Source organism: Diabrotica undecimpunctata, chromosome 6 (genome assembly GCF_040954645.1).
Source record: "Diabrotica undecimpunctata isolate CICGRU chromosome 6, icDiaUnde3, whole genome shotgun sequence".
Classification (NCBI taxonomy): Eukaryota; Metazoa; Arthropoda; class Insecta; order Coleoptera; family Chrysomelidae; genus Diabrotica; species Diabrotica undecimpunctata.
In genome coordinates, this window is record NC_092808.1 from 22,298,291 (window position 1) to 22,323,830 (window position 25,540).

At 34.0% G+C, this 25,540-nt stretch overlaps 1 protein-coding gene across 4 annotated transcripts in view; it reads left to right on the forward strand.

Moving 5' to 3' along the window:
- Positions 1-25,223, forward strand: part of LOC140443276 (patj homolog) — a 62,555-nt gene extending 37,332 nt beyond the window's left edge. For 3 of the 4 annotated variants that reach the window (XM_072534426.1, XM_072534428.1, XM_072534427.1), the window contains exon 8: positions 14,669-25,223. In XM_072534426.1, the coding sequence (XP_072390527.1) occupies positions 14,669-15,066 (398 nt within the window). In that variant the 3' untranslated portion in view covers positions 15,067-25,223. The remainder of the gene's footprint in view (positions 1-14,668) is intronic. The other variant, XM_072534430.1, reaches the window with a different exon arrangement.
- Positions 25,224-25,540: the final 317 nt, after the last annotated feature.

Genomic DNA, 25,540 nt, shown 5'->3' on the forward strand with positions numbered 1-25,540 from the left:
GCACAGGATCACCCTGACGATGAGAGAAGAAGAGAAGATCAAGGACCTAAAAGACAACCCAGGATTAATTCCCCTCAACCTGGGACAAGCAAAGATTCATACTAGTACACACGATTTCATATACTTTTTCAAACTACTACCAATAAAAGAAGAATTTGACAGAATTGAAACCAGTACGACGCAAAGACCACAGCAGTTCAAAATGGACTTAGCCATTACCTTTTTCGTGTATTATATTTATCCTTCATTTTCTTGTCCTATCTTATTAATCTTAACTTATCCGTCCAAACTTATCTCATCAATCTTCCGCCCAGATACAAATTCAAAACCCCAATCTAGAGTTACATAAATTCAAGGACAACCATCCCAGAGCAACCGCTAATGCTTCCCAAAATAAGGACCATAGATATTCAAACAGCGATTAAATTCAAATCATTAAAGATTTGAATCATCAATTCTCTAAGGAAGATGAACATCTAGAGACAATTAATCCGAAATTATGGAACCATAGCCATAACCATTTTTGGATGACTCCTTTATATATCTTTATTACAATAATCTGCCTCTATATATGTTACAGGTATAAAACAAATAACAAAAAAACCTAGCGACAGGTAAACCTAGCGACAGGAAAAAAACTCCAGAAGAGGCCAACTCAACAGTTCTGTTCGTCCCTCACAAAACTTCTTCAGGGGATGGAGTAGTTACAGTACAATGACCGCTACCATCCAGTAAGTTCCACCACGTGGATTCCAACACGGGGCTACCGCTTGAACATTCTGGACTAAATTGCGACGTATTGAACAGCAAGATCAGCAATTAATAAATTATAAAAACACGATGTTAAAATCAATATTTTTCAGTCTGATTAATTAAAAGTCTGATTTAAAATATAGTCTGATTTAAATTATTATTGTTGTTACTAAAATCTTTGTCAGTCGAAATAAAAGTTTTAATTGTGAAGTTCAGTTTTTAAAAAAGTATTTTTCCCAAGAACATTCATAATTCGTGTCACAGCTGCACTAGAACATCCTAAATATTCGCCTAAGGTTAATAACATGTCATTCAACATTTCAGTACATTTTGATTTGACTTTACAAATAAAAAGGTTTCAAAACTCTAATTATTGTTGATTTATCGTCATAACAATCAATAAATCTCAGATTTCCATGGCACACTTGGAGAAAATCGAGGTATACCTATTAGAACTTTATCATTATTACCAGCATCAAATATTACTTCATAATTTTCAAATCAAAATATTCCGAAAACGGTTCACAGTATCGAGTTTTACCAACAGTACTTTTCGTGTAAAATTGAATGATGTTTAAGTTTACTTGAAATTTTGATTAATAATTATACTCTTAAAAAAGTTATATTGACTAATACTTAGTACGATCCGTGCAACTAGCGCCCTCTATGAGAATCTGATATAAAAACAAATTCATGGGATGTATCAGCTTCCAAAACATATTCGTATAAAATTTCATTACAATGTTGCCAGTAGTTTCGGCAAAATCGTAAAAAATGCGTAAATTTTTTTTTCTTTAATGCCCTGTATCTTGGTAACGGATGGCGTTACAAAATTTTTTTACCAAGCAAACCCCAATTATTTTTCAGTTTTTTACCTACCCTAGAGACGGGGTTACCTTTTTTTGAAACACCCTGTATACATAAAAAATAAATCACTACTTCTATTAGTTTGAAGTGATAACTGACAATCGGAATTCGGAATTATCAAAAAACAAACAATTTTATAATCGAGAAAAATGAGTTTTCTTGAAGAATTATAGTAAAAATAGAAAAAAAAAGTAAAAAACATGTTTATTACATAATTTAATATGGTTTACGTAAGTCAACAATTTTGTTTCATATTTTGTTAGACTTAACTATGACAAATAAAATCTCTAAGTTTCAAAAAGTAAAACAAGGTATGTCAAACAAGATTCCCTATATAACGGGCCATGCGCAGAAGAATATTCTTATAAAATGGTACATGTGTACAAATTTCATTAATGAAAAAATTAATACTATCTTAACAGTTCAATTAAGTTAGAACATTATATTTTATGGAAGTATTACATTAAACTATCATAAAAATATTTAATATTTGCATTAATTAAAATTAATAATTATTCACAAAAGTATGTGAGCGAAGATGCAGGTGTGTTTTGTCCTTACACCTTGATCCTGATGCCTTTGTTTCGCGCACCAGTCATAGGTCGCTGGTTTTTTTCCTTGGGGAACAAGTTTTGTCCTTAGGAAAATAGGTTCACTTTACTTCTTTGAAGGACCATCCAGAAAACTGGGACAAATGAAAATTTCGAAAATAACGTTTTAACAAGTCTATTAAAACAATTACAACAACGTATTTTGGACGCCCATAACTTGCTTACGATAGCTGATTTATGAAACTATAAAACTAGATAACTTGTCGGTGATACAATATTGCCACGAACTGAGTAACTTATTAATATCCCGACTGTGTTAAACTTTCTGAATAGCGGCTGGCGCGAGTAGGAGCCTAGAGCTCATCCAATGCTGGATTCGAACTGATGCAAACTGATTTTTATCACTCGGCTCGTAACCGTTTCTTAACATTAAGAAATCTCCCCCTGGCCCCCTCGACGTATCTAACGGATATGTATACATTTAAAATACCTTCGACTTTCATTTTATTGTTAAAATTACCTCTGAAGGGTCTTCTTCTTCAAGTGCCATCTTCGTTCCGAAGGTTGGCGATCATCAGGGCTATACGTATTTTCGAAACTGCTGACCGAAACAATTCGTTGCTGCTACAGCTATACCATTCCCGTAGATTCTTTAGCCAGGAGTTTCGTCTTCTTCCTATGGACCTTTTTCCTGCTATTTTCCCTTGCATAATTATTCGAGGCAGTTCATATCTTTCGCCTCTTGTAATGTGTCCCAAGTATTGCAGTTTTCATTTTTTGATCGTAAATATGACTTCCTTTTCTTTATTCATTCTTCTCAAGACCTCGACATTTGTGACTCTCTCGGTCCATGATATTCTCAGGATTCTGCGATACATCCACAGTTCAAATGCCTCTAATTTTTTGGTATCAATCTTTTTCAACGTCCATGACTCCATTCCGTAGAACAGCACAGAAAGTACGTAACATCTCATCAGGCGAAGTTTCATTTCAAGGCTCAAATCTCTTCCGCAGAACACTCTCTTCATTTTAGTGAATATGGATCTGGCTTTTTCTATTCTTATTTTGATTTCTGCTGAGCTATCGTTGTCTTCATTTATAAAAGTGCCTAAATATTTGTATTTGCTAACTCGATCGATAATTTCATTGTGTAAATATAAATTTTGGACATTTTGTGTTGATTTCGATATTACCATAAATTTAGTTTTCCTTATGTTCAAAGATAGTCCATATTCTTCGCTGTAGTCTGCTATCTTATTCACCAATGTCTGTAGCTCTTCAAGTGTTTCTGCGATCAGAACGGTGTCGTCGGCAAATCTCAGATTGTTTAATCTAACACCATTTATTTTAATACCTACGGATTGCTCAGAGAGTGTTCTATTCATTACGTCTTCGGAATAGAGATTAAACAGGGTTGGTGACAGTATACACCCTTGTCTCACACCTCGCTTTATTTCGATTTCTTCAGTGGTATTATTCTCTACTCTCACTACTGCTTTCTGATTGTAGTACATATTTGCTATTAGTCGGATGTCTCGTTTATCTAAATTCTTTTCTGTCAGGAGTCTGATTAGGTGATCATGCCGCACTTTATCAAGGGTAACCTTCGTTAATGTTGGGAAATTTCAAATGACTCAAACCGATAATTTGGAATTACTAATCCTTTCATTATTATGATTCTTTGACGATTTTAAAAGCTTATGTCTAGAAAGTTATTTGAATGCAAGTTGTCGACGCCGTACCAAGTTCTTATAAAATTCTTGATTTTCATCTTTTAAGTAGTTTAAAACACCCCTAAAATCATTTTTTCCTGCCCTCACTCAATCTGCTTTTACATTCGAGTGGAGTCAAATACGGTGTCAAGTTTTCCATTGTAATGTTTTTCTTGAACACTGTAATTTCCTTCCATTCCTCTATATCATTCAGAGTTGTTTTGGTCATAACCTTTTTTTTTCAGAGATTTTTCAATTTTAATACATTGCACTCTAGAAATTTTGCACACTGTTGGTAGTAATCGTGTTTTCAGCTGCTGATTTAAAATCAAAAAAATGTTCATTTTCCATTATGAATGCCGAATGAGGATGTTCTAGCCTTGCTGATACAATAACTCTCAGCAAATCTAGTGGCACCTCACAATGTGACTTCCGTTTTCTTTTTTCTATCTGTGCGAAGTCTCTGCCACAACTCAAAAAAGAGTAACCTGGAACAAGGTACTTTTGCTCAACTTCATCAATGAGACCTTCAACAATTATATAAAACCATAGGTACAAAAGCATCTTGTTCCTACCTGTTTGACGTTCATGCCACACAGCTGTCTTGAGTAATACATATTGCTGTGAGTAAGAGCTGGCAAAGAAAACACTTGACGAAGGTCCATACTAAGAGTGTAAACGTCGCTTCTGGGCATTTGAGAGTTCTTGTCATTTTCCATAACCTGCCTAGCTTTTTCTGCCTTACGATGGTGGAATTCTAAGCATCGTTTTTTATTATTTTGTTCTGCTGTATTGCTCTTGATTACAGCTTGTAACATATCGCAGGTGTCACACGTATCATTGCGTGGTTGGCGAAATGATAGTTTCGGGAATTCAAGTTTAAATATTTGAACAAAATATTTTCTCCCTACTTTGTTTTCGGGATGATTTTCATTAAAAGCAAGGTGCAGCCTACTTTTATTTAAATCAGTACTTAAGTACTCCTTTTCACTCTTAGCCCTTGAGTAATGACTTTCTTCTTTGGGAAACGAATTAACGTGGTCAACAATCCGTTGTTTGTCTACAGTGGAGTTTCGGGAATTCAAGATTAAATATTTGAACAAAATATTTTCTCCCTACTTTGTTTTCGGGATGTTTTTCATTAAAAGCAAGGTGCAGCCTACTTTTATTTAAATCAGTACTTAAGTACTCCTTTTCACTCTTAGCCCTTGAGTAATGACTTTCTTCTTTGGGAAACGAATTAACGTGGTCAACAATCCGTTGTTTGTCTGCAGTGGAGTACTTTGTGTTTCTTCCCTTATTGCCCCTTTTTCCGTTTAAGAAGTTTCTCCGGATTTTAAATATTTAACAAGAGTTTCAATCCGCATTTTAGTTACTGCAAACACGTCTTGAAAGGTAAAAGTCAAAAAGTAACTTCAGTTTATGTTCCAAATTATCCAGATTTCTCTTTATAGTTTGAACACGGCGATTAGTAATGCCGAGTAAAAGCAACTGGCCTTTACTCGGCATTACCTGCTACGGCTTCAGAGTTCCGGTTTCATTTTCAGCTGAAACAAATACACCTAACATCTTCTCCGATCTTATGCGTGCTAACACGAAATTTTTTAATTACCAGTTTGCCAGTTTTTTTTTTGTTCTTTTTGACTATACGTAGCTCAACATTTCACTGAAATGATGACACACTTTTGAGACCTCTTTTTCTATGTGGTTGTCCGCTGTGATTATCGCCCCCAGGTATTTAAACTCCTTTATTACTTCTAAGTTGTGATCTATAATACTGATGTTCTGCCTAACTCTTGGTCTTGGATTTTTTGTTATTACCATGTATTTCGTCTTTTCTTCATTTATTCGGAGACCCAGATTACCTGTTTCCTCCTCGAGCAGTAAAAATACCTCTCTCACGTCTCTTGTAGAATGCGTGACTGCATCTATATTATCAGCAAAGGCCAGCAACAGTTTTGATCCTTGATCAGCAAATCCTCCTGTCAGCTCCGACGATATTTTACTTATTGCATATTCTAAAGCAAAAGTAAACAGCAACTGTCACATTAGGTCCCCCTTTTTAAGTCCTGAATTTATACCAAATGGCATCGATGTTCTGCTTCCTATCTTATGTGCATATGAGTCTGTCACGCACATTTGCGTTAATTCAACTAATTTTCTTGGTATTCCCATTTCTAACATTGCTATCCACAATTTGCTCCTTTTTATGGAAACATATGCTTGCTGGAAATCTATGAAAATTTAGTGCACATCGCGGTTGAATTCCCAGTTTTTCTCTAATATTTGTCGGATGGTAAATATTTGATCTATAGTTGACCTTCCAGCACGAAAGCCGCATTGGTAGTCGCCTAGAATATCTTCCGAATATGGTGTGAGTCTCTTTAGCAAGATAATTGATAGCACTTAATATGATGTGCTAATAAGCGATATGCCTCTATAGTTTCGGAATTGTTCTTTGGTTCCTTTCTTATATATGGGAATTATAACGCTTCCATTCCATTCTGTTGTTCTTCCAGGCATTTTCTGTTGTTGCCATACTCTCAGAATGATGTCATACAATTTTTGGTGTAAAAGATCCTTCTTTTTTTAACAACTCTCCATTTATGCCATCATTTCCTGGTGCTTTATGGTCTTATAGACACGATCGCATTCTTTACTTCCTCAAGTGTTGGTGCTGGTATTTCGATATCTGCAGAATGAAACGTAATATCTGCTTCCTCCCTCTCACTTTCAATATTTAGTAAATTGCGAAAGTATTCCTTCCATCGTTCGACGATTTTCGTTTCTATCATTATAAGTTCACCTGCTTCATTTCTCATAGTCTGTGTTACTCCAACACTTGCACCTTTTCTGTTCACTATAAAGAATTTCCTTATTTTTCCTTATTTGATTCCTCTCGCTACTTCTGTCCATTTTCCGGATTTGCTGTTCTAGGTAGCTCCTCTTTTTAGTTCTGAATAGTCGCCTTGTTTGTGCTCTTTTTCTGTTAAAATCTGCTTTGTTCTCATCTGTGGGGTTTTGTAGCATTTTCAATCTTTTTTTCATTTTTATTTCAAAAATTTCCTTGCATGCTTTGTCAAACCATTTCCGTTTTGGGCGAGTCCTCTTTTTTCCAATGGTTTCCTTGGCTGCTTATAACTGATGCCACTTGTTGCCATGCTTGTTCTAACTCTACATTATGCTCTTCCTCTCCCAGCAATTGGAATCTGTTACTTATTGCCACTTGATAATCCAGATCTTTATTTGATGTTTGTAGGGCTTCTATGCTCCATATTTCTCTTTTTTCTTGTTCCAGTTTCTGTATTGATAATCGCGTTCTTAACTTAGATTTCAACAGAAAGTGATCGCTGTCAGCTCCTCTCAACTTCGCGAATAATAATGCTACTAGAGTGTCTCGCGTCATTGAGGACATGATCTATTTGATTTCGTGTTCTTCCATCATTTGAAGGCCATTTGACCTTGTAAATGTCCTTTCTCTCGAACTGGGTGGATTTAACGATCATGTTATTAGATATTGCGAATTGCATTAGCCGGTGTCCATTATCATTTGTTGTGTCGTGCAAGCTATGCTTACCAATTATCATCATCAGTGGTGCTACAGCTCTAGTTGAACCTTGACCTTCCCCAGTCTATTTCGCCAGTCGTTTCTGTTCATCGCCAACCGTTGCCAATTTGCCGCGCCGATTTTCCTTGCGTCTGCTTACCAATTACTTCTCTTAAATAATCTTCCTTACCTAGTTTAGCGTTGCAATCTCCCATCACTATTTTGACGTCGTGTTTTGGAGCAGCTTTATACTGTTGGTCTAATAATTCATAAAATTCATCCTTCCCATCTTCTTCGGCATCTTCTGTTGTGATTGAACCAGATTGAACCACTTACCCTTGAGTCTAATATAGCAGATTCGTTCGTTTATTGGCTTGAAATCTATCACTGCTGATTTTAGTCTTTTTGCAATGACAAAGCCACATCCGTATTCATGTCTATTCTCACTACCCGACCAAAAGACTATAGTATCTTCCATAATAATAATCATATCTACTCGACCGATAATTAAAGGTTTGAAGTTGAAAGCAAAGCTTAGGAAACATTAGGAGATCGAGGCCATCTAAGAGCTCTAGCACCACTGATAATGATGATAATGTTAAAAATATGATTTTAATGTATTATAGTAGAATTAAGTGTACGCCAAAACCTTTTTAAATGCATCGTATTTATGCAGCACTGTGAATACTTTATATTAAATGGGCGAAACATTCTATATTTTCTTAATTGTAAATTTTTTCTAAACAACTTGTTCCTGCATTTTGTTATTTTCAGTTTATTCGTTTGCTTATTATTTTTGGTTTGAACACACGTTAAGATACATTATTTAGGCTGAGTACACACTGCATGAAACCATTTTGAGCATCTACTACATTGGATTGCGCAAAAGTTTGAGGTAGTATTAGCTTAGAGAAGCTTATATACGAAAGTTCGTAGAATAGGACTTGTTTTAAATAGAAGATAGTACTCTCTGCAGCGATTTTCTTTTTAAGTTACAGAAGAAACCAGTTTGCAGAAAGTGAAATCTCGATCGCTAGAAGCAGCCGATGTGGCGATGTGGTCAGACGACGTTGAATATGTTGCTCTTGATAAAGGAGATTTAGGACTAGGTTTCTCCGTTTTAGATTATCAAGATCCTATTGACCCGGACTCTACGGTTGTCTTGGTGAGGAGCTTAATTCCGGATGGTCCTGCTGAGCTGAGCGGGGCTGTTATTCCAGGAGATAGACTGATCAGCGTTAATGGAGTGAACATCAAAAATGCTTCGTTAGATCAAGCTGTTCAAGTTTTAAAAGGAGCATCGCCGGGTGTAGTGAAATTAGGGGTTTCTAAGCCTTTACCTAGCATTTTCTTCAAAATTATTTATATGTTTGATACAAAAAAATAACAAATATAGATATACACTACAAACGAAAACTGTGATGTACTGTAGGTACAATATTTTCTTATCGGATTTATCAAAATCAGTTATACCATTTCAACTTTCTTGTGACCGACAATATGCTCTTTACATACATTTTAGTTGTTAGATTTTTAATTTTGAGTACCAACAAATTTGCTAAATGTACGGAATACATTGCGAAATCGTTTTTAGGCTTAATATTTTATTGCAAAATATACCGGTATGGATGTAGATATCTATTTGGCTGTTATCTATACAGTGCTCTTTTTGAGAGCCACGAATTGTTTAATTTAGTTTGTGAATTTTGCGTTGAAAACAAACGATTGAGCTACATTTATAATTGTCGCATGAGAATTTCTATAGGGGTAAGGTGCGTATTTTTTATTCCCATCAATCAATCGAATTAACACATATACTGTGTTTGTGAATGTCTGATGGCAAGGTAGCGTGCAAAAAAGAGATCTTAATAATTTTACGAATACTAAAGCTCTAATTTAAAAGCAGGTAAATATTCTCATTTTATTACATATATTACATTATTACATATATACATAAAATATATACTGTTTAAAATGTGCGATATATATATATATATATATATATATATATATATATATATATATATATATATATATATATATATATATATATATATATACAAACAACAGAGATGAATGGCGAGAATTATAGGAGAGGCCTATATTCGGCGATCCGAATAGAGAAGAGGGCTTAATATATATATATATATATATATATATATATATATATATATATATATATATATATATATATATATATATATATATATATATATATATATATATATATATATATGAAAATTACTAAGTTCTCGGGAAGAACTGCATCGACAATTTAAAATTCGATGTTTCGGCACCCATTTTGGAGCCATTATTAAGAGGGATCCGGTTCCATTCGAGTTCGGGGTCTCAATCTACCTACTCCCCTTACTTGTGACGATCGAAAACCGTCAAACGGCACTGAGGTCTCAATCTGCCTACTTTGGTATGGTCGATATAATTATATACCCATAAATTTGGTGTTATCCACTAAAAATACTTCCTTCTCCTGTATCTGAACATTTTTTGGTATTGTACTGTTGTTCTTTTTAGTTTTGAAAATCGTATAATTTGTTTTCTCCCCATTTACTTTCAGTTTGTTCACATTGAATCACATCTGAGCCTCCTCCAAAGTTTTGTTTGCAATATCCAGAACGTGGTTTAAAGACGATCCGAAGATCAATATGTGTCATCAGCAAAGTTTACCAGATGAATGTTGTCTCTATTTCTTAGAATGTTTATAGCTAGATCATTAACATAAAAACAAATAACAAATGGCCTATAATACTGCCCTGTGGGATGCCTACAGTTAGTGAGCCCTCCTTGGAGAAGTAAATTCCGGATCGTATTTGAACTGGTCATCATCATCATCATTATCATTGGCGCTACAACTCTTCGTGAGTCTTTGCCGCGTTTACTATTGCCTTCCATGTTTGTCGGTCCTGTACCAGTAATTCCCATTGTCGCACTCCGATTTTCTCTAGATCTTCTTTGACTGCATCTTTCCACCTTTTTCTAGGCCGCCCTACAGACCTTCTTCCCTCTGGCCTTTCCCAGAACACATTGTTTATAAGGCGATTGTCGTTACTGCGTATCACATGCCCTGCCCATCTGAGTCTATTGACCTTTATAAATCTGACTAGATTTTCTTTTTCGAATAGAGACTCTAGCTCGTTATTGTATCTGCCCCTCCATTCGTTTGTCACGCTGTTTCTGCAAGGGCCATATATCATTCGAAGAATTTTACGTTCACACACCAGCAATTTATTTATTTCTCTTTTTGTTAGCGTCCATGTTTCGCTTCCATACACGACTGCTGGTCGTATTATGGTCTTATATATCCGGATTTTTGTACCTCGTGAAAGAAGTTTTGACTTCATTAGATGTTGCATTGCAAAGAAAGATCTGTTTCCTGCCATTATTCTCGTTTCAACTTCTCGCCCTAATTTGTTGTCAGTTGTGATTGTTGCTCCTAGATATTTAAATTCTTTAACCACTTCGAAGTTGTGATCATTTATAGTAATGTTTTGCCTTATTCGCCGTCGTTCTTGTTTTGAGACGACCATGTATTTTGTTTTGTCTTAATTTATTTTTAGACCGATGTTTAATGCAGCTTCTTCAAAGCTCGAGAAAATATCCTTAACTTCTAATGTTGATTGCGCTACTGCGTCTACGTCATCGGCAAAGGCGAGTATGATTTTTGCTCCCCGAGCAGTTATGTCTGGTTTGATTTTTGGATATATTTTTCGCATGACATATTCTAAGGCCAGGTTAAACAACAATGGGGGCAACGGATCTCCCTATCTCAGTCCAGAATTTACGCAGAAAGCATTTGATATTTTTCCCCCTATTCTTACTTGTGCAAAAGAGTTACTTACACACATTTGTGTTACCGCAGCTAGTTTCTTGGGTACGCCGAGCTCGATCATTGCCTTCCATAATGTTGCACGATTAATTGAATCATAAGCCTGTTTGAAGTCTATAAAAATCTGATGCACGTCGTGATTATATTCCCAATACTTTTCAAGCATTTGTCTTATTGAAAATATTTGATCAATAGTCGATCTGGTGAATCAATACTTGAACTGGTGCCGTAATTTAATTACTCAGAGTCTTCCGATGAGAAATCATCGCTACCTAAATTAATAATTCTTCAAGCGCCATTTTTGCGGCGGAGGTCGGCAATCATCATAGCTATTCGACTTTTGAGACGACTGCTCTGAAAAGTTCGTTTGATGTACATCCGTGCCACTCTCTCAGGTTGCGCAGCCATGACATTCTACGCCTCCCGAATTGTTAAAAGCTCATTATCCAAGAAGAAACTGAACTATCCGACGAATCATATTCTTATGCTCATCTGTAACTTCATCGAGAACTTTGTTTCCTCTATGGTATGCTTTTGGTGGTCTAAATTCACCATTATTTTCACGATGTTTATGTAAAACATATATTGATCACTTGTTGATACCTAAAATATAAAAATATAATATCGTTGACGTAATAATGCTAATAGTTACCTCAGCAGTGAAATTTTCATTATGAACAATTGACCAATGCATAACAAAACTCAAGCGGAAATGCAAAACACAAATAATGACAGTGTAAACAGTTCTTAGAGGCGTCGCATCGTACGACCGGCCTATACATGCATTCACCGATCACGCGTAGGGTTAAAAATGATTAAATTACTAATATGGCTATTAAAAAAATAGGGGTTGGTGATATAACGGTGAAAATTAAGAGTTGTATATATTTTTTTGATGCCACATCATTAAACAATTAAAAATTTTGTCCAAAAAATAAAAGAAGTGTATGGTAGAGGTACGAAAAATAGATAACGATCGATTCTCAGACCTACTAAATATAACGCAAAAATTTCATATAAATCGGTCAAGCCGTGTCGGAGGAGTAGTATGGCAACGAACACTGTGACACGAGAATTTTAATATATATTATGGATATTTTGGGTTTGTAGTGATCTATTCGCCTGTAGCTTTTTGCTGAACTTTTGACTTTAATTAACTCTTTATCAAAACATAGTACAAATTAAATATATGGGGTCTAGAAGTAAATACAAAGAAAACCGAATACTTTGCAATTCGACATTAGAACATTAGACAAAGCAATAAGAGAAAGAAATACGTCAGTTAGAAAAGCCCTTACAATGTTAAACAATAGGTATCTTATGGGACCAACCCATCAGCAAAGGTGGCTGATCGCCAAAGGAAATACGAAAATGGCAACCAGAAGGAAAGAGAAAACGAGATAGATTCAGAACAAGTTGGAGAGAAGGAGACAAAAAGGTGAGAAAAAAAAAAACGTAGAAGAGGACCTATGGAATGACCGGACGGAGTGGCAATTGGAAGTCGCAAAAACAGCGGAGAATGTTATAAACTGTAGCACTACGATATGTAGTATTAGTAAAATCGGTTCATGCATAACTCAGCTTATTTAATTACATTTGCGGAAATTCCAGTCGTGTATCTCGTCTTTCTACACAATAGAAAACAAACCTTTACTATATTCAGGTACTAATCCGTTACTCTACGGTAGACTCTATTATTATTCGTTTTTATTTATTAGGTACTCTTTTGGATTTCTTGAAATATCCAAATATTTATTATTTGAGATTATTCTAAAAACGTCGAAACTTGATTCAAATTAGTAAAACGTGTTTTAAAACAATAAAATATTTTGGAACATCTTCTGTGAGTTCCAAAGATTAATAATATCAGATGAAAATTTTAGGTTTTATATTATTTAAGAGATTAGAAATGATTAACAATTTGTAGTATTGCAAATATTAATTTTTTTTTGTTAATTTTACAAATATCTTGTCCGCAATCATATAACCATTTAGGAGGGTCTTTTTAGGATTAATATGTTTTATTATGATAGTTAAACTTCATTCAACTTGTCCTGTCCAATTAAATTTAGCAATCATATGGTATTGCTTGTCAAATTTAACGTGATACTTGGCCGATTTGAAATTAGGCTCCACCCACGATGCGCATTCGACCACAACACAATTCGTCCTTATTATTTCTTGGCCCTTCGAAGTGCGAGGTACTCGTATAATCTGCGACAAAGTTTTTTTTATTTTACTTATGTTTAAAGTTACTGTGTGTTGAAGAAATATCGTATTACAATAGATTTGACTTTAAATAATTATTGTTAAGTATTTTAAATTATAAACATGGATTTTAAATGTCACGGAAAAACGAGTTCCTACATTGCGACATATAACAAACAAAATTAATGAAGACAATATTTATACAGGGTCGCATGAAACTTTGAGAAAAGTGATGAAATATATGGGATTTTATATGAGAGATATATTTAATACGATATATTTCTACAAAATCTCCTTACAAAAATAAAATATTCGGGAAAGTTAATAATGTTATACAGTTTAGTACCTAAATACCGGATGTTGACAGCCATCCCAACGGGGCTGGTATTATTCTGTTGTAAAGAAATAAACAACAGATTAAAATATTTATGACTTACTAAAATGCCGAAGATCCGAAGAATAAGAGTATATAACTATAATATAAAATATTACGACAACTCCAGTATAAAAATTAAGTAATAAATGGTTCGTCGGTATGTTCCAGGCATAAGATTAACTACTGTTCTTTTATTCTTATACAGTTTACTGTAACGCAAATGTAAAGCTTTCATCTCTGCCAATATTCCTCTTATAAAATTACAGAACGAGACATTTATAGAAGTGTTCCAAAAAGCTGCCACTTCAACATGACTGAATGGTCAATATTAATGAGTCAAATAAAATGTAATTATTAGAATAATTTTTTTACCAAGTAACAAAAACAAAATATTTTGTATTTTGAGAAAAATTTCCGAAGGAAAAATTGAAACGTCAAAATAACATACAATATAGACATATCATAGAAGTTCCATTAATAAATAAGGCCACTCTCTGTAAACTTGTAGTATGGAGTGTACCAACGAGGCGAAGAGACCCAGCGTATTATGTATCTCTTTTCCTCCGAATGCGTTCTCACTTAATTTTCTACGCAAGTGGACAAATTTGTCAAGTATCACCTTAAATTTGACAAGCTGTACCTTCCTTACTATATTTTTGTTTTTTTTTATATACTATTTAACATATTATTTTATTTTTTACAACTATGTTTTTTTTTTCTCAAATTCTCTATAAGTTAAAATATAATTTGTATATTTTAAATTTGATTGTATAGTTAAATACGTTTCAACGTGTTTCTTTTATTTTTAAGTTACAGAGGACTCCAGTCTACAAAAAGCAAAATCTCGTTCACTAGAAGTAACCAATGTAGCGATGTGGTCGGAAGAAATAGAATACATTGACCTGAAAAAAACGGACAGAGGTCTGGGCTTTTCAATCTTAGATTACCAAGATCCGTTGGATCCCAGATCCACCGTTATCGTAGTGAGGAGTTTAGTACCGCACGGAGCTGCCGAACAAAATGGAAAGTTAACTCCAGGAGACAGGCTGATCAGCGTCAATGGAATAGTTATTAAAAATGTCACATTAGATCAAGCGGTGCAAGTACTAAAAGGTGCACCTTTGGGTCCTGTACAATTAGGTATTTCTAAGCCTTTATCTAGTCGTAAAAACAGCGATACTATAAGTAGTCTGAGTGGAGCATCCTAAGACGCTAGGAAAACATAACGGAAAGCTTTACAGTTCGTTGTGATTAGGATATATCTGTATTTTTAATCGCCACGGTTCAAATTAGAAAATATTAAGTATTATAAAATATCTATATTTGTTATCAGCACATTATCAGTTAACTCATCCCGGTGGGACAAATAGTGGACAAAAATAGTAAAATATATGTAACACTGCATTGTTTCATGGCATCTCCATCTTTATTTCGTTTCGCAATTGCGAAATGAATGTGGTATAGTCCTTTTTCTTTCTACGGTGGCCTTTTTTACTCTTCTCGTTTAGTTTCTTCTTAATAATTTTTATTTGTGACAAGAGAGGATAGAGAACTGTCCTCTCGTGTCATCTCTGGGGCGTTTAGTTAAAAATGGCGCTTTAGTACTTTGAAAACGTATCATGGCAAAAGTTTTCTGTTTTTGCCGTGGATGGTTGCAAACCGTAAAGTTTATGTAGATTACAGCTGGTTACTAAAAAAACTGATACGACTCTTAGTAAGATTTGATCATTTTGAGCGGTGTATTTGATTGGTCTGACATTATATTATATTTATTATTGCAGACAAATAATAAAATACACAAACAAACAATTGATTACATATGTTAATTCATAAATTGTAATAATTATTAAGGTCTAAATTTTGATATTATTTTGAATTTCTGCATTTTATAAAGAGTATATAAATGATAGTTTTTACATAATAGGGTTGTTGTTATTATTTTTATTATTATTAAGGAATAAATCAAACGACTTGACAATATATTAAAGCAAGAATTGTAACCAAATTAAAAGATAACTGGGCACTATCAGAGGCAGCAAAACATTTTAACTTAAGCAGAACCACAGTTTTTCTATTTAAAAAAATGGAGAGAACAAGAAACTCTCGAAAGAAATCGAGGGTCTGGGAGACCAAAACTATACTTAATTTAGGTAGGTATGTAAAAATAAAATCAATATTTTGTAATATCTCCATCAGCATTGATAACAGCTTGTAGTCTTCGGTCCATCTGTGTGAAAGAAACTATGAAATTGTCTTCTTCAGAGAGCTCTTCCCAAACCTGTTGTATACCGTGCCACAGCTCTTCAGCATTTTGGGGTATAAAATTACGCCGATACAACCGTTTTATAATAACCCCCACACATTCTCGATTGGGTTTAAATCTGGACTGTAGCTGGGCCATGGTAAGGTTTTGATGTTGTTATTCTGGAGCCACTGGTTTATTATATTTGCAGTGTGAACATGACAATTATCTTGTTGGAGGATAAAATTATTTTCTGGATAAAACTATTCTACACTGGAAAACATGATGTTTTCTAGAATATTCAGATAAGTCTGCCCAACAAACCTGCCATCAATACGCCATACCATTCCCATTCCTCTAGATGAAATCCACCCTCATACATTGTCGCTAAAATTGTAACGAAATATTTTTGCCTATCACATGGGGTATTATTATAAGGGGTAGAAAATTGGGGACTGAAATTATTGGGGCGGAGATAGGGCAAGCAAAATAAATCGAAACGTATGCGAACGGCACTCAGGGTTTGTTAGGAGAGCTGGGGTCGTGGATAAGTAAATGGCAAGGGGGTTGGATTGGGGCAACTACAAAAAAATGAAACAAATGGGTTACTTACATGAATCTCCTGGGACAAATGAACAAATAGAACAACAAGAAAGACTTCTAGCTATTTAAGAAAAAAAAAGGGACGCCTCTTCGAAGGATCCTAAACTTGCTGGATGAAGTAAAAAAGGCACTTCCTTCCTAAAGAAGTAAACACAAAAAAAAGGTTAGGAGATTTTTCTAAAATAAAAGACAAAATGGTTCAGAGAAATAAAATAAACATTTATTTTTGTCTCAAACAAACAGTTACACAAACAGATAAACAAATTACATGGGTTTATACCAAAATAAAATATAAAAAAGACTTACATATGTCCTATCTGTTTACAATTGGGAAACGCTACAAAAAACTTTCAAAACTAATAATAAGTTATTTATAATTTTGGCAGAAATAGATTATTAAAATTAAAGATCTATCTTTTAATTAAAATGAAACTTCATAAAGTTAACCTCTTCAAAAAAAATAAACAAACGTCATAGAAAATTTAAGGCTAGCTGTCATATGTCAAGATTTATACTGACGACAAAGAACAAATAAATTGACAGCCTAACCACACCCTTGGTTTACAATATATAATACATATTACATTATTTAAATTGTTATGAAAGCAATTACTGTTATTTGAAAAAAATGTCTACTTTACTTTGAAAATTAAATACAAAATGTTACCTGGGTTTTCACATAAAATTTTGCACTGAAACTTCTGGGATTATTGCTAAAATTTCTGGGGTTGAACTCTCTGGACACGATCAAAAAATCAAAAAAACTGCTTCAGGAACAAAACAGGAACAGCGAGGTTGAAGAAGCACTGAACACAAAACTTGGAACTTTTCTCCTTAAGAAAAACTGGGACAGGTAGAATTGGACTGCAATTACACATTAAATTGCTACTATTAACCGCTACTAAACTTATTTTCCATAACGTAGGACGAAGAACAAAAGGACATTACAAATTTGATGTAAAAATTTGGACCCAAACTAAAATCGACTACCTCTGGTAGCGATCCTAGCGAGAATGACGAAATTATCTTTAAATTTCCTATCTATCTATAAATTCTATCCTATTTCTATGACACACAAAAATTGTAAGGCGACTTCGAATAAAACATTAAAAGAAAATGCCGAGAAAGTACATATCTGTAAAATAATAAACAAATCTTAAATGGTTTATATTAACTCGAGCCGACCTAAAAAGGAATTGAAATATATTTCGGGTATTTTAACTTATACGATAGGCACAGAGATACATGGAAATCAATCTTCGTTATTTTAATACATATATGACGGGATTTAAATTTAATACTTATACGAGGGGATTCCAATATATATATATCAAGGAATTTATATACCAAAGAATTTGCAAAAAATGCAAATTTGCTCGATATCTATCGACATATAGGGAATTAAATCTATTATTATCTGGTCTATACACACCAATTTTGCCCTTTTTAGAAGATTGAAAAATTTTCTCATCTGAAAAATCTGTCTCAAAAATCTTGATTTTGTAGTTGATGGTTTAAAGCAAATATAAGTCTTGATTGCTTTTGTTGTGGTGTAAGAGCTTGTTTTTTTGCTGCTGTTCGGTACCTACCACGCGATGCTTTAATTCTGCGCCAAGTTGTTGTCTTTCTTCCCGGAAACTGTGACATAATTCTTGCAGTTTTAGCATCTTTAAAAGGATTCTCTTTTAATCTCTCCAAAAGCGTACTATCTTCATGAGCGGTAGATATTTTTGGTCCTCCAGAACCTTGCTTTCTTTCGAAAGCTTCTTGTTCTCTCCATCTTTTATTAATATTAAAAACTGTTGTTTTGCTTACGTTAAAATGGTTCGCTACGGCAGATAGTGACCAACCATCTTCTGATTTCGTTACAATTCTTTGCATTCTACAATTCTTTGCATTTTTTGAGGTTGAAGAGAATAAGTTATCTGACAAATTTTAAGATTTGGCAGTGATGGTGACAGTATGTAAATAATAAGTATTTATTCTTCAAAATACACTGCTCAATATTCTACAAAATATGCTTTAAGAGTCTGATCAGTTTTTGTAGGAACCAGATGTACATTTGCTTATTAAATAATTGTATGGAAGTTGCAAGACGTCTACTAGATTGGAGCTTGTGAATTTTAAGAAGGCAATAAAAGGCATGACAAAAATGTCATGTCAAATTAAAACATTCGCTTTTGCGTCGCCTCGGTAATGTTCCGAATTAGCAGACGGAAAAGAAGACGAGTGGACAGATAGAAAAGGATATGACTAGAAAAAAAAAGTAGACGAATTGACAGACGGAACAGAATAAGAATTGACAGACAAAACGACAGACGAAGAAAAGGATTTTACAGGCAGAAGAATTGAGAAACGCAACAAATCGTGAAAATCTGATAAAAATCCTATCACGTGACACCTCGCACACATTACACCTTTTAGGCAATGTGTACGTCCCTTTGGCAACATGTTTAGTTTTTTCTATATTGTCATTTTATTAACCGCATCACCTCACGCATTACGATCGGACCAATAGACGTAAAGATACGCATCTAATGCCATGATTTTTGATTTTTCTGTAGCATTCAATTGAGTTAGCACGTTCCTAGAATATATTTTTAAATCTTTTTCCCTATTTCGTTGCATTGGTAGTCTTCATGAGTTTCGTCCGGTTTCTTTAGCTGTTGGTCTTGTAACAATGTACTAGAATGTACAATTCGAATTGTACGAGAAGTATAAAGAAATAGTAAATGGTAGAGATGTAATATCTTTTATAAAAATAGGTAGGCTTAGATGGGATGGACATGTGTCAAGATCAAATGAAGATTACCCACCCAGACGAACTCTATCAGTGGCACCAGTAGGAAATAGAAGTAGAAATAGACCAAGACTGAGATTGTGGGATGGGACTGGGGAAGGTAGGCTCAACTAGGGCTGTGATGATGATGATACCACTGATGATGATGATAGCATTCAATTCGGTTCGTTAAATCCTATCACGTGACACCTCGCACATATCTGTACGTTAAGCCGTTTGATCTCTCAGAAGGTTCCATTTATATCTGTGCCTCGGAGTCTCGATGGATTCCAACTTTCTACAGAAGGTGTGTGCTATGTAACTTCATATCAGGACTACATGTAGTAATGTGTATGGATGCGCTAAATATGATGAACAGCATCTTTTCGTTTTGATCTTTATCTTTCGTTCTCCTGCATTGTATATGATCTTAGTGTTGTCGACTGCGGTGTAAAGTGTCCGTTTGGCCCACGAAACGACAAAAGATGTTGGCTCGTAACTCTAGATAGAGATGATTTAGGGTCTTGAAATTTTGCTTATATGGAAATTCTTTGAGAACATAAATACACGGTGTATGAAATTTGGGGTCGAATCGTATGAGATTCTTCTTTCTTTGTCCATTAACTCCCGAAAGAATCTAGTGCATCGTTTATCTATGGCATGGATCGTGGATTTCTATCCTTTTCTGTCTTGGAATTATCGAGAAGCTTCATGTAGACCCTGGCCAATTATTACTTTGGTTTGATCCACTTCTGCTCTTAAAATCCGTATAAGATCTATAGATGTGTATTTTACATTAACCCTTTCGCTACGGGCCAAGTATCGGTTGCGCGTTGCTCATATACGACGCCGGGAAAATTTTGCACTTCGCGATCGAGACGGCCACTCAGTAGTTTACATTCTTTATATTGAAGTGGTTGAATCGTTTTTCGTTTGTCGGCAGTTTGTTTATATTCGTTTTATCGAAGTAGTGGAATTTGTTTTCGTAAAACTTCAAAAAAACGGTATTCAGAAAGTACGGCATCAGTATGGTGTATTTGTGGATCGTAACGTACATGAACGATACTAGTAAGCAAGATGGACAAAGTAGAACGTACTATTACGATTATAGCTTTTCAAAGATGTCAATGCTTAAAAATGTACGGTGACAGAATCCGAACGATGGAGATTAATTTGCGTAATAGTACGGCGCTCGCTCATCAAAGCTGCAAATGAAAATCGTACTTTTACGGCAACAGTATCGAAAGGGTTAACATAAACCCACACTAATCAATTAAAAAATTATGCAATACCATTCCAGAGGTTGCGCATAGGAATAACACATGCTGTAATATTTATTTTAAGAAAATCTGTTCCTGGTTAAAAAATTGACTAGAAAATTTTACAAAATCTGTTGATATCTGTTGTTAGAGTATCTTAGTGACACATTTGCCACATAAAAGTTATTATTTTTATTAAAAAAGTTACATTTACCCCAATAACACATATCACTACATAATTATAAATTTTGCCTTTTAGGTACCTTAAATTTTTTTTGTTTTTACTAATTTGAACTGGGCGATTGAATACAACAACTTAAGGATCCATTGCTCTCTAGTAATTATACGTATCGATTTGCAGCACTAATAAACACTCCTCTCGTAATGCATCTGTAAACAACATTGCTTTAGTGTGCAACAAAAGTATGGTAAAAATGTTAAACACAGCTACCGAATAATTATAGATTTAGACGGCTTTGAAGAAAAATAAATTATATAAAAAAGCAAAGTTAAAAAGAGTGCCATAAGATGAAGTAGATTGTGATATAAGTTTTTTTCTCTCCTTTTTATTTTATTGTTAAAGATATATATTTTTATATAATGCTCAAACATGTTCGCTGTAAAAATGAATATGATCCTTTAAAGTCGAGTTTATTTCAGAAATTGAATTTTTATAGTTTTCCTAAGGCTAAGGTAAGATTTTTGTTAAGTAAGTGTATTAACTATTAAAAGACCTGTTTATAATACATAAGTTTATGCTTTTTTCCCATTTTACATAAATTGGTAAAGTGTACTACATATAAAAATATTTTGAGAAGCTATTAGACCTTGGAAATCTGCTTTAGAACAAGATTTATAAACATTTTCTTTACACAAATACTACTACCAAACATTTACCCTATCTTATTAGATATATCATTTTTATACAAGTTTACCTGAAATCAACCAAAACACAAGAGGCATACCATAATTACAAGACAATTAGAAACGAAACACATGCACTTCTAAGAAAAATAAAAAATTATCACTGGGAAATGATTTTTACGGTCTGCAAAAGGAACTATTGCGCTTCAAGAGAGGTCAAAGAACGGAGGTACAGGAACTAATAGAACCAAAACACATAGAAAAGGATACGTGGATTGACTACTTAAAAAAGCTCTATGCAGAGGAAGAACAAACGAAGTTAGAACCGAAAACACCAGAAATTACCACAAATGAAGAACATAATATAAATGTACAGGAAGTTCGTTAAATACTTGAAAAGCTGAAGAACAGAAAAGCATCAGGTAAGACGGTAAGCAACAATTAACAACATTAATTTATAAACTTTGATCAAATAAAAGGCAGATATCGAGCACAGTTTGTAATTAAATCTTGCCCAAGTACTTTCGCTTCCTAGAGCATATTTAGGGGCATTTCGTCAATTTTGGCCCATCCAACAAACATGGAATGTTATAAACATAAAATTGTACATTACACTACACTACACAAGGACAAACAGTTCAAAATTTTTTAAAAAATACGCGAAGCTACATTATGATTGGCATCAGGAGAGAAAATGAGATTCTATTATCAACTGTGCTCGATATCTTCTTCTTCGTGCGACTAGGATTACTCCTGTTTGTCTGCCTCTTATTCTGTTTCAGTCGTTGTTGACTATACATTATCTTTCCACCTTTTTGGCGGCCTTCCAACGGGCCTTCTACTATACGGATTGTTGTTTTTACAGATGTTCGCTAATCTATCTGGTCCCATTCGGTTTACATGTTCTTTCCAGTTTTTTTTTTCATGTTTTTATCCACCTGTTAATATTTTGAATTTTGCATTGTTCGCGTATACTTCTGTTGGTTTGTCTGTCTCTTAATGATATGCCCGCTATTGATCTTAATACTTTCATTTCGATATTGTTGATTTGTTGTTTCGTCTTTCTTGTATCGGTCCTTGTCTCCGCTGCATATGTTGGTATTGGTCTTACTATTGTCTTGTATACTTTCATTTTGCTTTCCGTGGTCAGATATTTGTTTCTCCATATGGTTTCTCGGAGGCAACCACTTACTCTTGCCGCTTTTGATGCTTGCCTTGTGGTCTCTGTTCTTATATCCCTGTCACTAGTGATCTCTACTCCTAGGTAATTGAATTTCATTACTTGTTCTACAATTTTGCCGTCTATTTCTAGTTTGCATCTACGTGGCTCTTTACTGATCACTATACATTTAGTTTTTTCTACTGATATTCTCATATTAAGTTTGTTTGCTGTGATATTGAAGGTGTGGAGCTGCCTTTGTAGGTCATCTTCGTTATCAGCAATTTGTACTGCATCTGCCTTTTATTTGATCAAAGTTCATTTATTCGAGCATTCAACCTTATATAAATTTATTAATTTATAAAATTATAAAACAGTAAAATACCGGAAGAATGGAAAACGAGCGAACTAATTCTACTATTTAAAACAGGATTTAAAAAACAGCCAGAAAACTACAGAGGTATAAACTTGTTAAATACTACGCTAAAACTTACAACTAAAATTTTACAATAAATCAGAGGATAAGTTTAGCAGATGAACAATAGGGTTTTCGTAGTGGAAGATCGTGTACAGATGCAATATTCGTTATAAAGCAAATTACTGAGAAATCACTAGAGTATAATAGACCAGCATTTCTGTGTCTGATTGACCTAAAGAAAGCGTTTGACAGAGTAAGACTAAAAGATGTAATCTATCTTCTGTATAATAGAGAAGTTCCCCTAAATATTATAAAAACTATCGAAAACATCTACCAAAACAACAAAATGGAAGTCAGAATAGATGGACATGTTACAGAACCTTTAGAAATAGGTAGCGGAATAAGACAAGGGGACTCATTGAGACCCATGCTCTTCAGTTTAATCATGGATGAAATCATCAAAAGCGTTAACAAAGGAAAAGGATACAGAATGGGAAACAAAGAAATAAAAATACTGTTAAGCAGACGACGCAATATTGATAGCACAAGATGAAAATAGTCTGCAAATACTGGTCCACAGATTTAACATAACAGCAAAAGAATTTAATATGACAATCTTATCTCAGAAAACTAAAACCATAGTAGTCAGCAAAGAACCAACCTACCTGAGAATTACACTGTCCAGCTATGGCGATCTGGAAAAGGAAATCAAGTACATAAAGCAAATAGACTGACAGGATTCCTTAATAACACTATGACTAAACAGACACATTAATACTGAGTAGAAGTCAAGAATTTATAAAGACCAGTAATGACATATGCCTCAGAAACAAGACCCGACACGGCCATAACGCAAAGGTTAATGGAAACGGCAGAGATGAGAGTACTGAGAAGAATTACAGGAAATACGCTGAGAGAACGAAAGAGAAGTGAAGACATTAGGAGAAAATGCAACGTACAGTGTATAAATGAATGGACACAAAATAGAAAAAAAAAAGAATGGAATAACCACATAATCAGATTGGAAGAGACCCGTGTCGTCAAAATAGCAAGAGATAAGTCATCAATCGACAACAGAAGTATCGGACGACCGCGTAAAAGATTGAGTGACAACCTTCCATACCGGTACTAATCTGCCAATGAACAAGCAGAATTGCTTATAAAGGGGAAGAAGAAGAAAAATAATGTAATCATCAACCAATTAAAAATGTCTTCCTTTGTATGGTTTCTTGAGCATTTTCGCGGGAAATCTTCACGAAATCTTTTAACATCTGTGTTTCGTGCTTACTGAGCTTCCCCAGATAATTGTCTAATTGGTAACAAAACAAGCTATAATTTTTAGCCCATGAATTAAGATTTATGGACTGAAGTCAGCATGTAATACCACGGATATAATTTTACAAATTCCCACGCAGTTTCTAAAGCATATACTCTAAAATTGTCATATTTAATATTATGCCCATTTAAAATTGCTTGCAGAATTACGTGACACCGACTGATTAACGATTCAGAGACGCCTGTAATTGTAGCTGATTTGCTGAAAAAAATAGGCAATCTATTAAAAGGCTAGGACGACAAGTCACACTGTTTGTCCGGTAGGGTAACTACTCTATCTAGGAAAGAAATCTGGACTACCAACATCTGACATTATTTTGTTCTTGAAACGATACGGTTGTTTTATTGCTGATTCATTATAAAAACTGATGATTGAAATATCCTTACTTTTTTTATTTTTTTTTAAATTTTACCACCTCATCAGAAATTAATTATTTCGCAACATTGCTAAAAATATAGGTTAGATTAAAAATGCTATGTTAAAATGGAACATTTAATAGTAACGTTTTTGAAATGTGAAGATAATTGTTAATTCAGTTGAAGAAAAAAGCATAAAATTATTTTATTTATTAAAATGCTCTGTTGAATTCAGAGAATATTTAATCAATATTGTATTTTAAATCATTTAAGTTTGCAGCTAGTGATACAAGCTTTTTTCTTTTTATTTACTCTTGAATTTAAGTCAGAATTTCAAACATTGATAATAATCCACAAAAATGTTAGCATTGAAATTTTCATATGCAATTTATAATTATTAATAAATATTTATTCTATTTATGGTGATTTTCTAAGAAAACTTTTTATGTTTGTATTTAGGTATGAGGTATAAAAATAATCATGAAAATAACGTACATATTGTTCTTTATATTACCAGAATTATTGGCTATCACTTTAAAATATCAATTCGGAGAGTATACCTATAAAATTTTGAACAAATGAACGCACGTTTTATAAACACACCTTTACACAGTTGATAGCAAAATAGTATGCCATATATCATTACTTATAAACAATTTTGTTTAA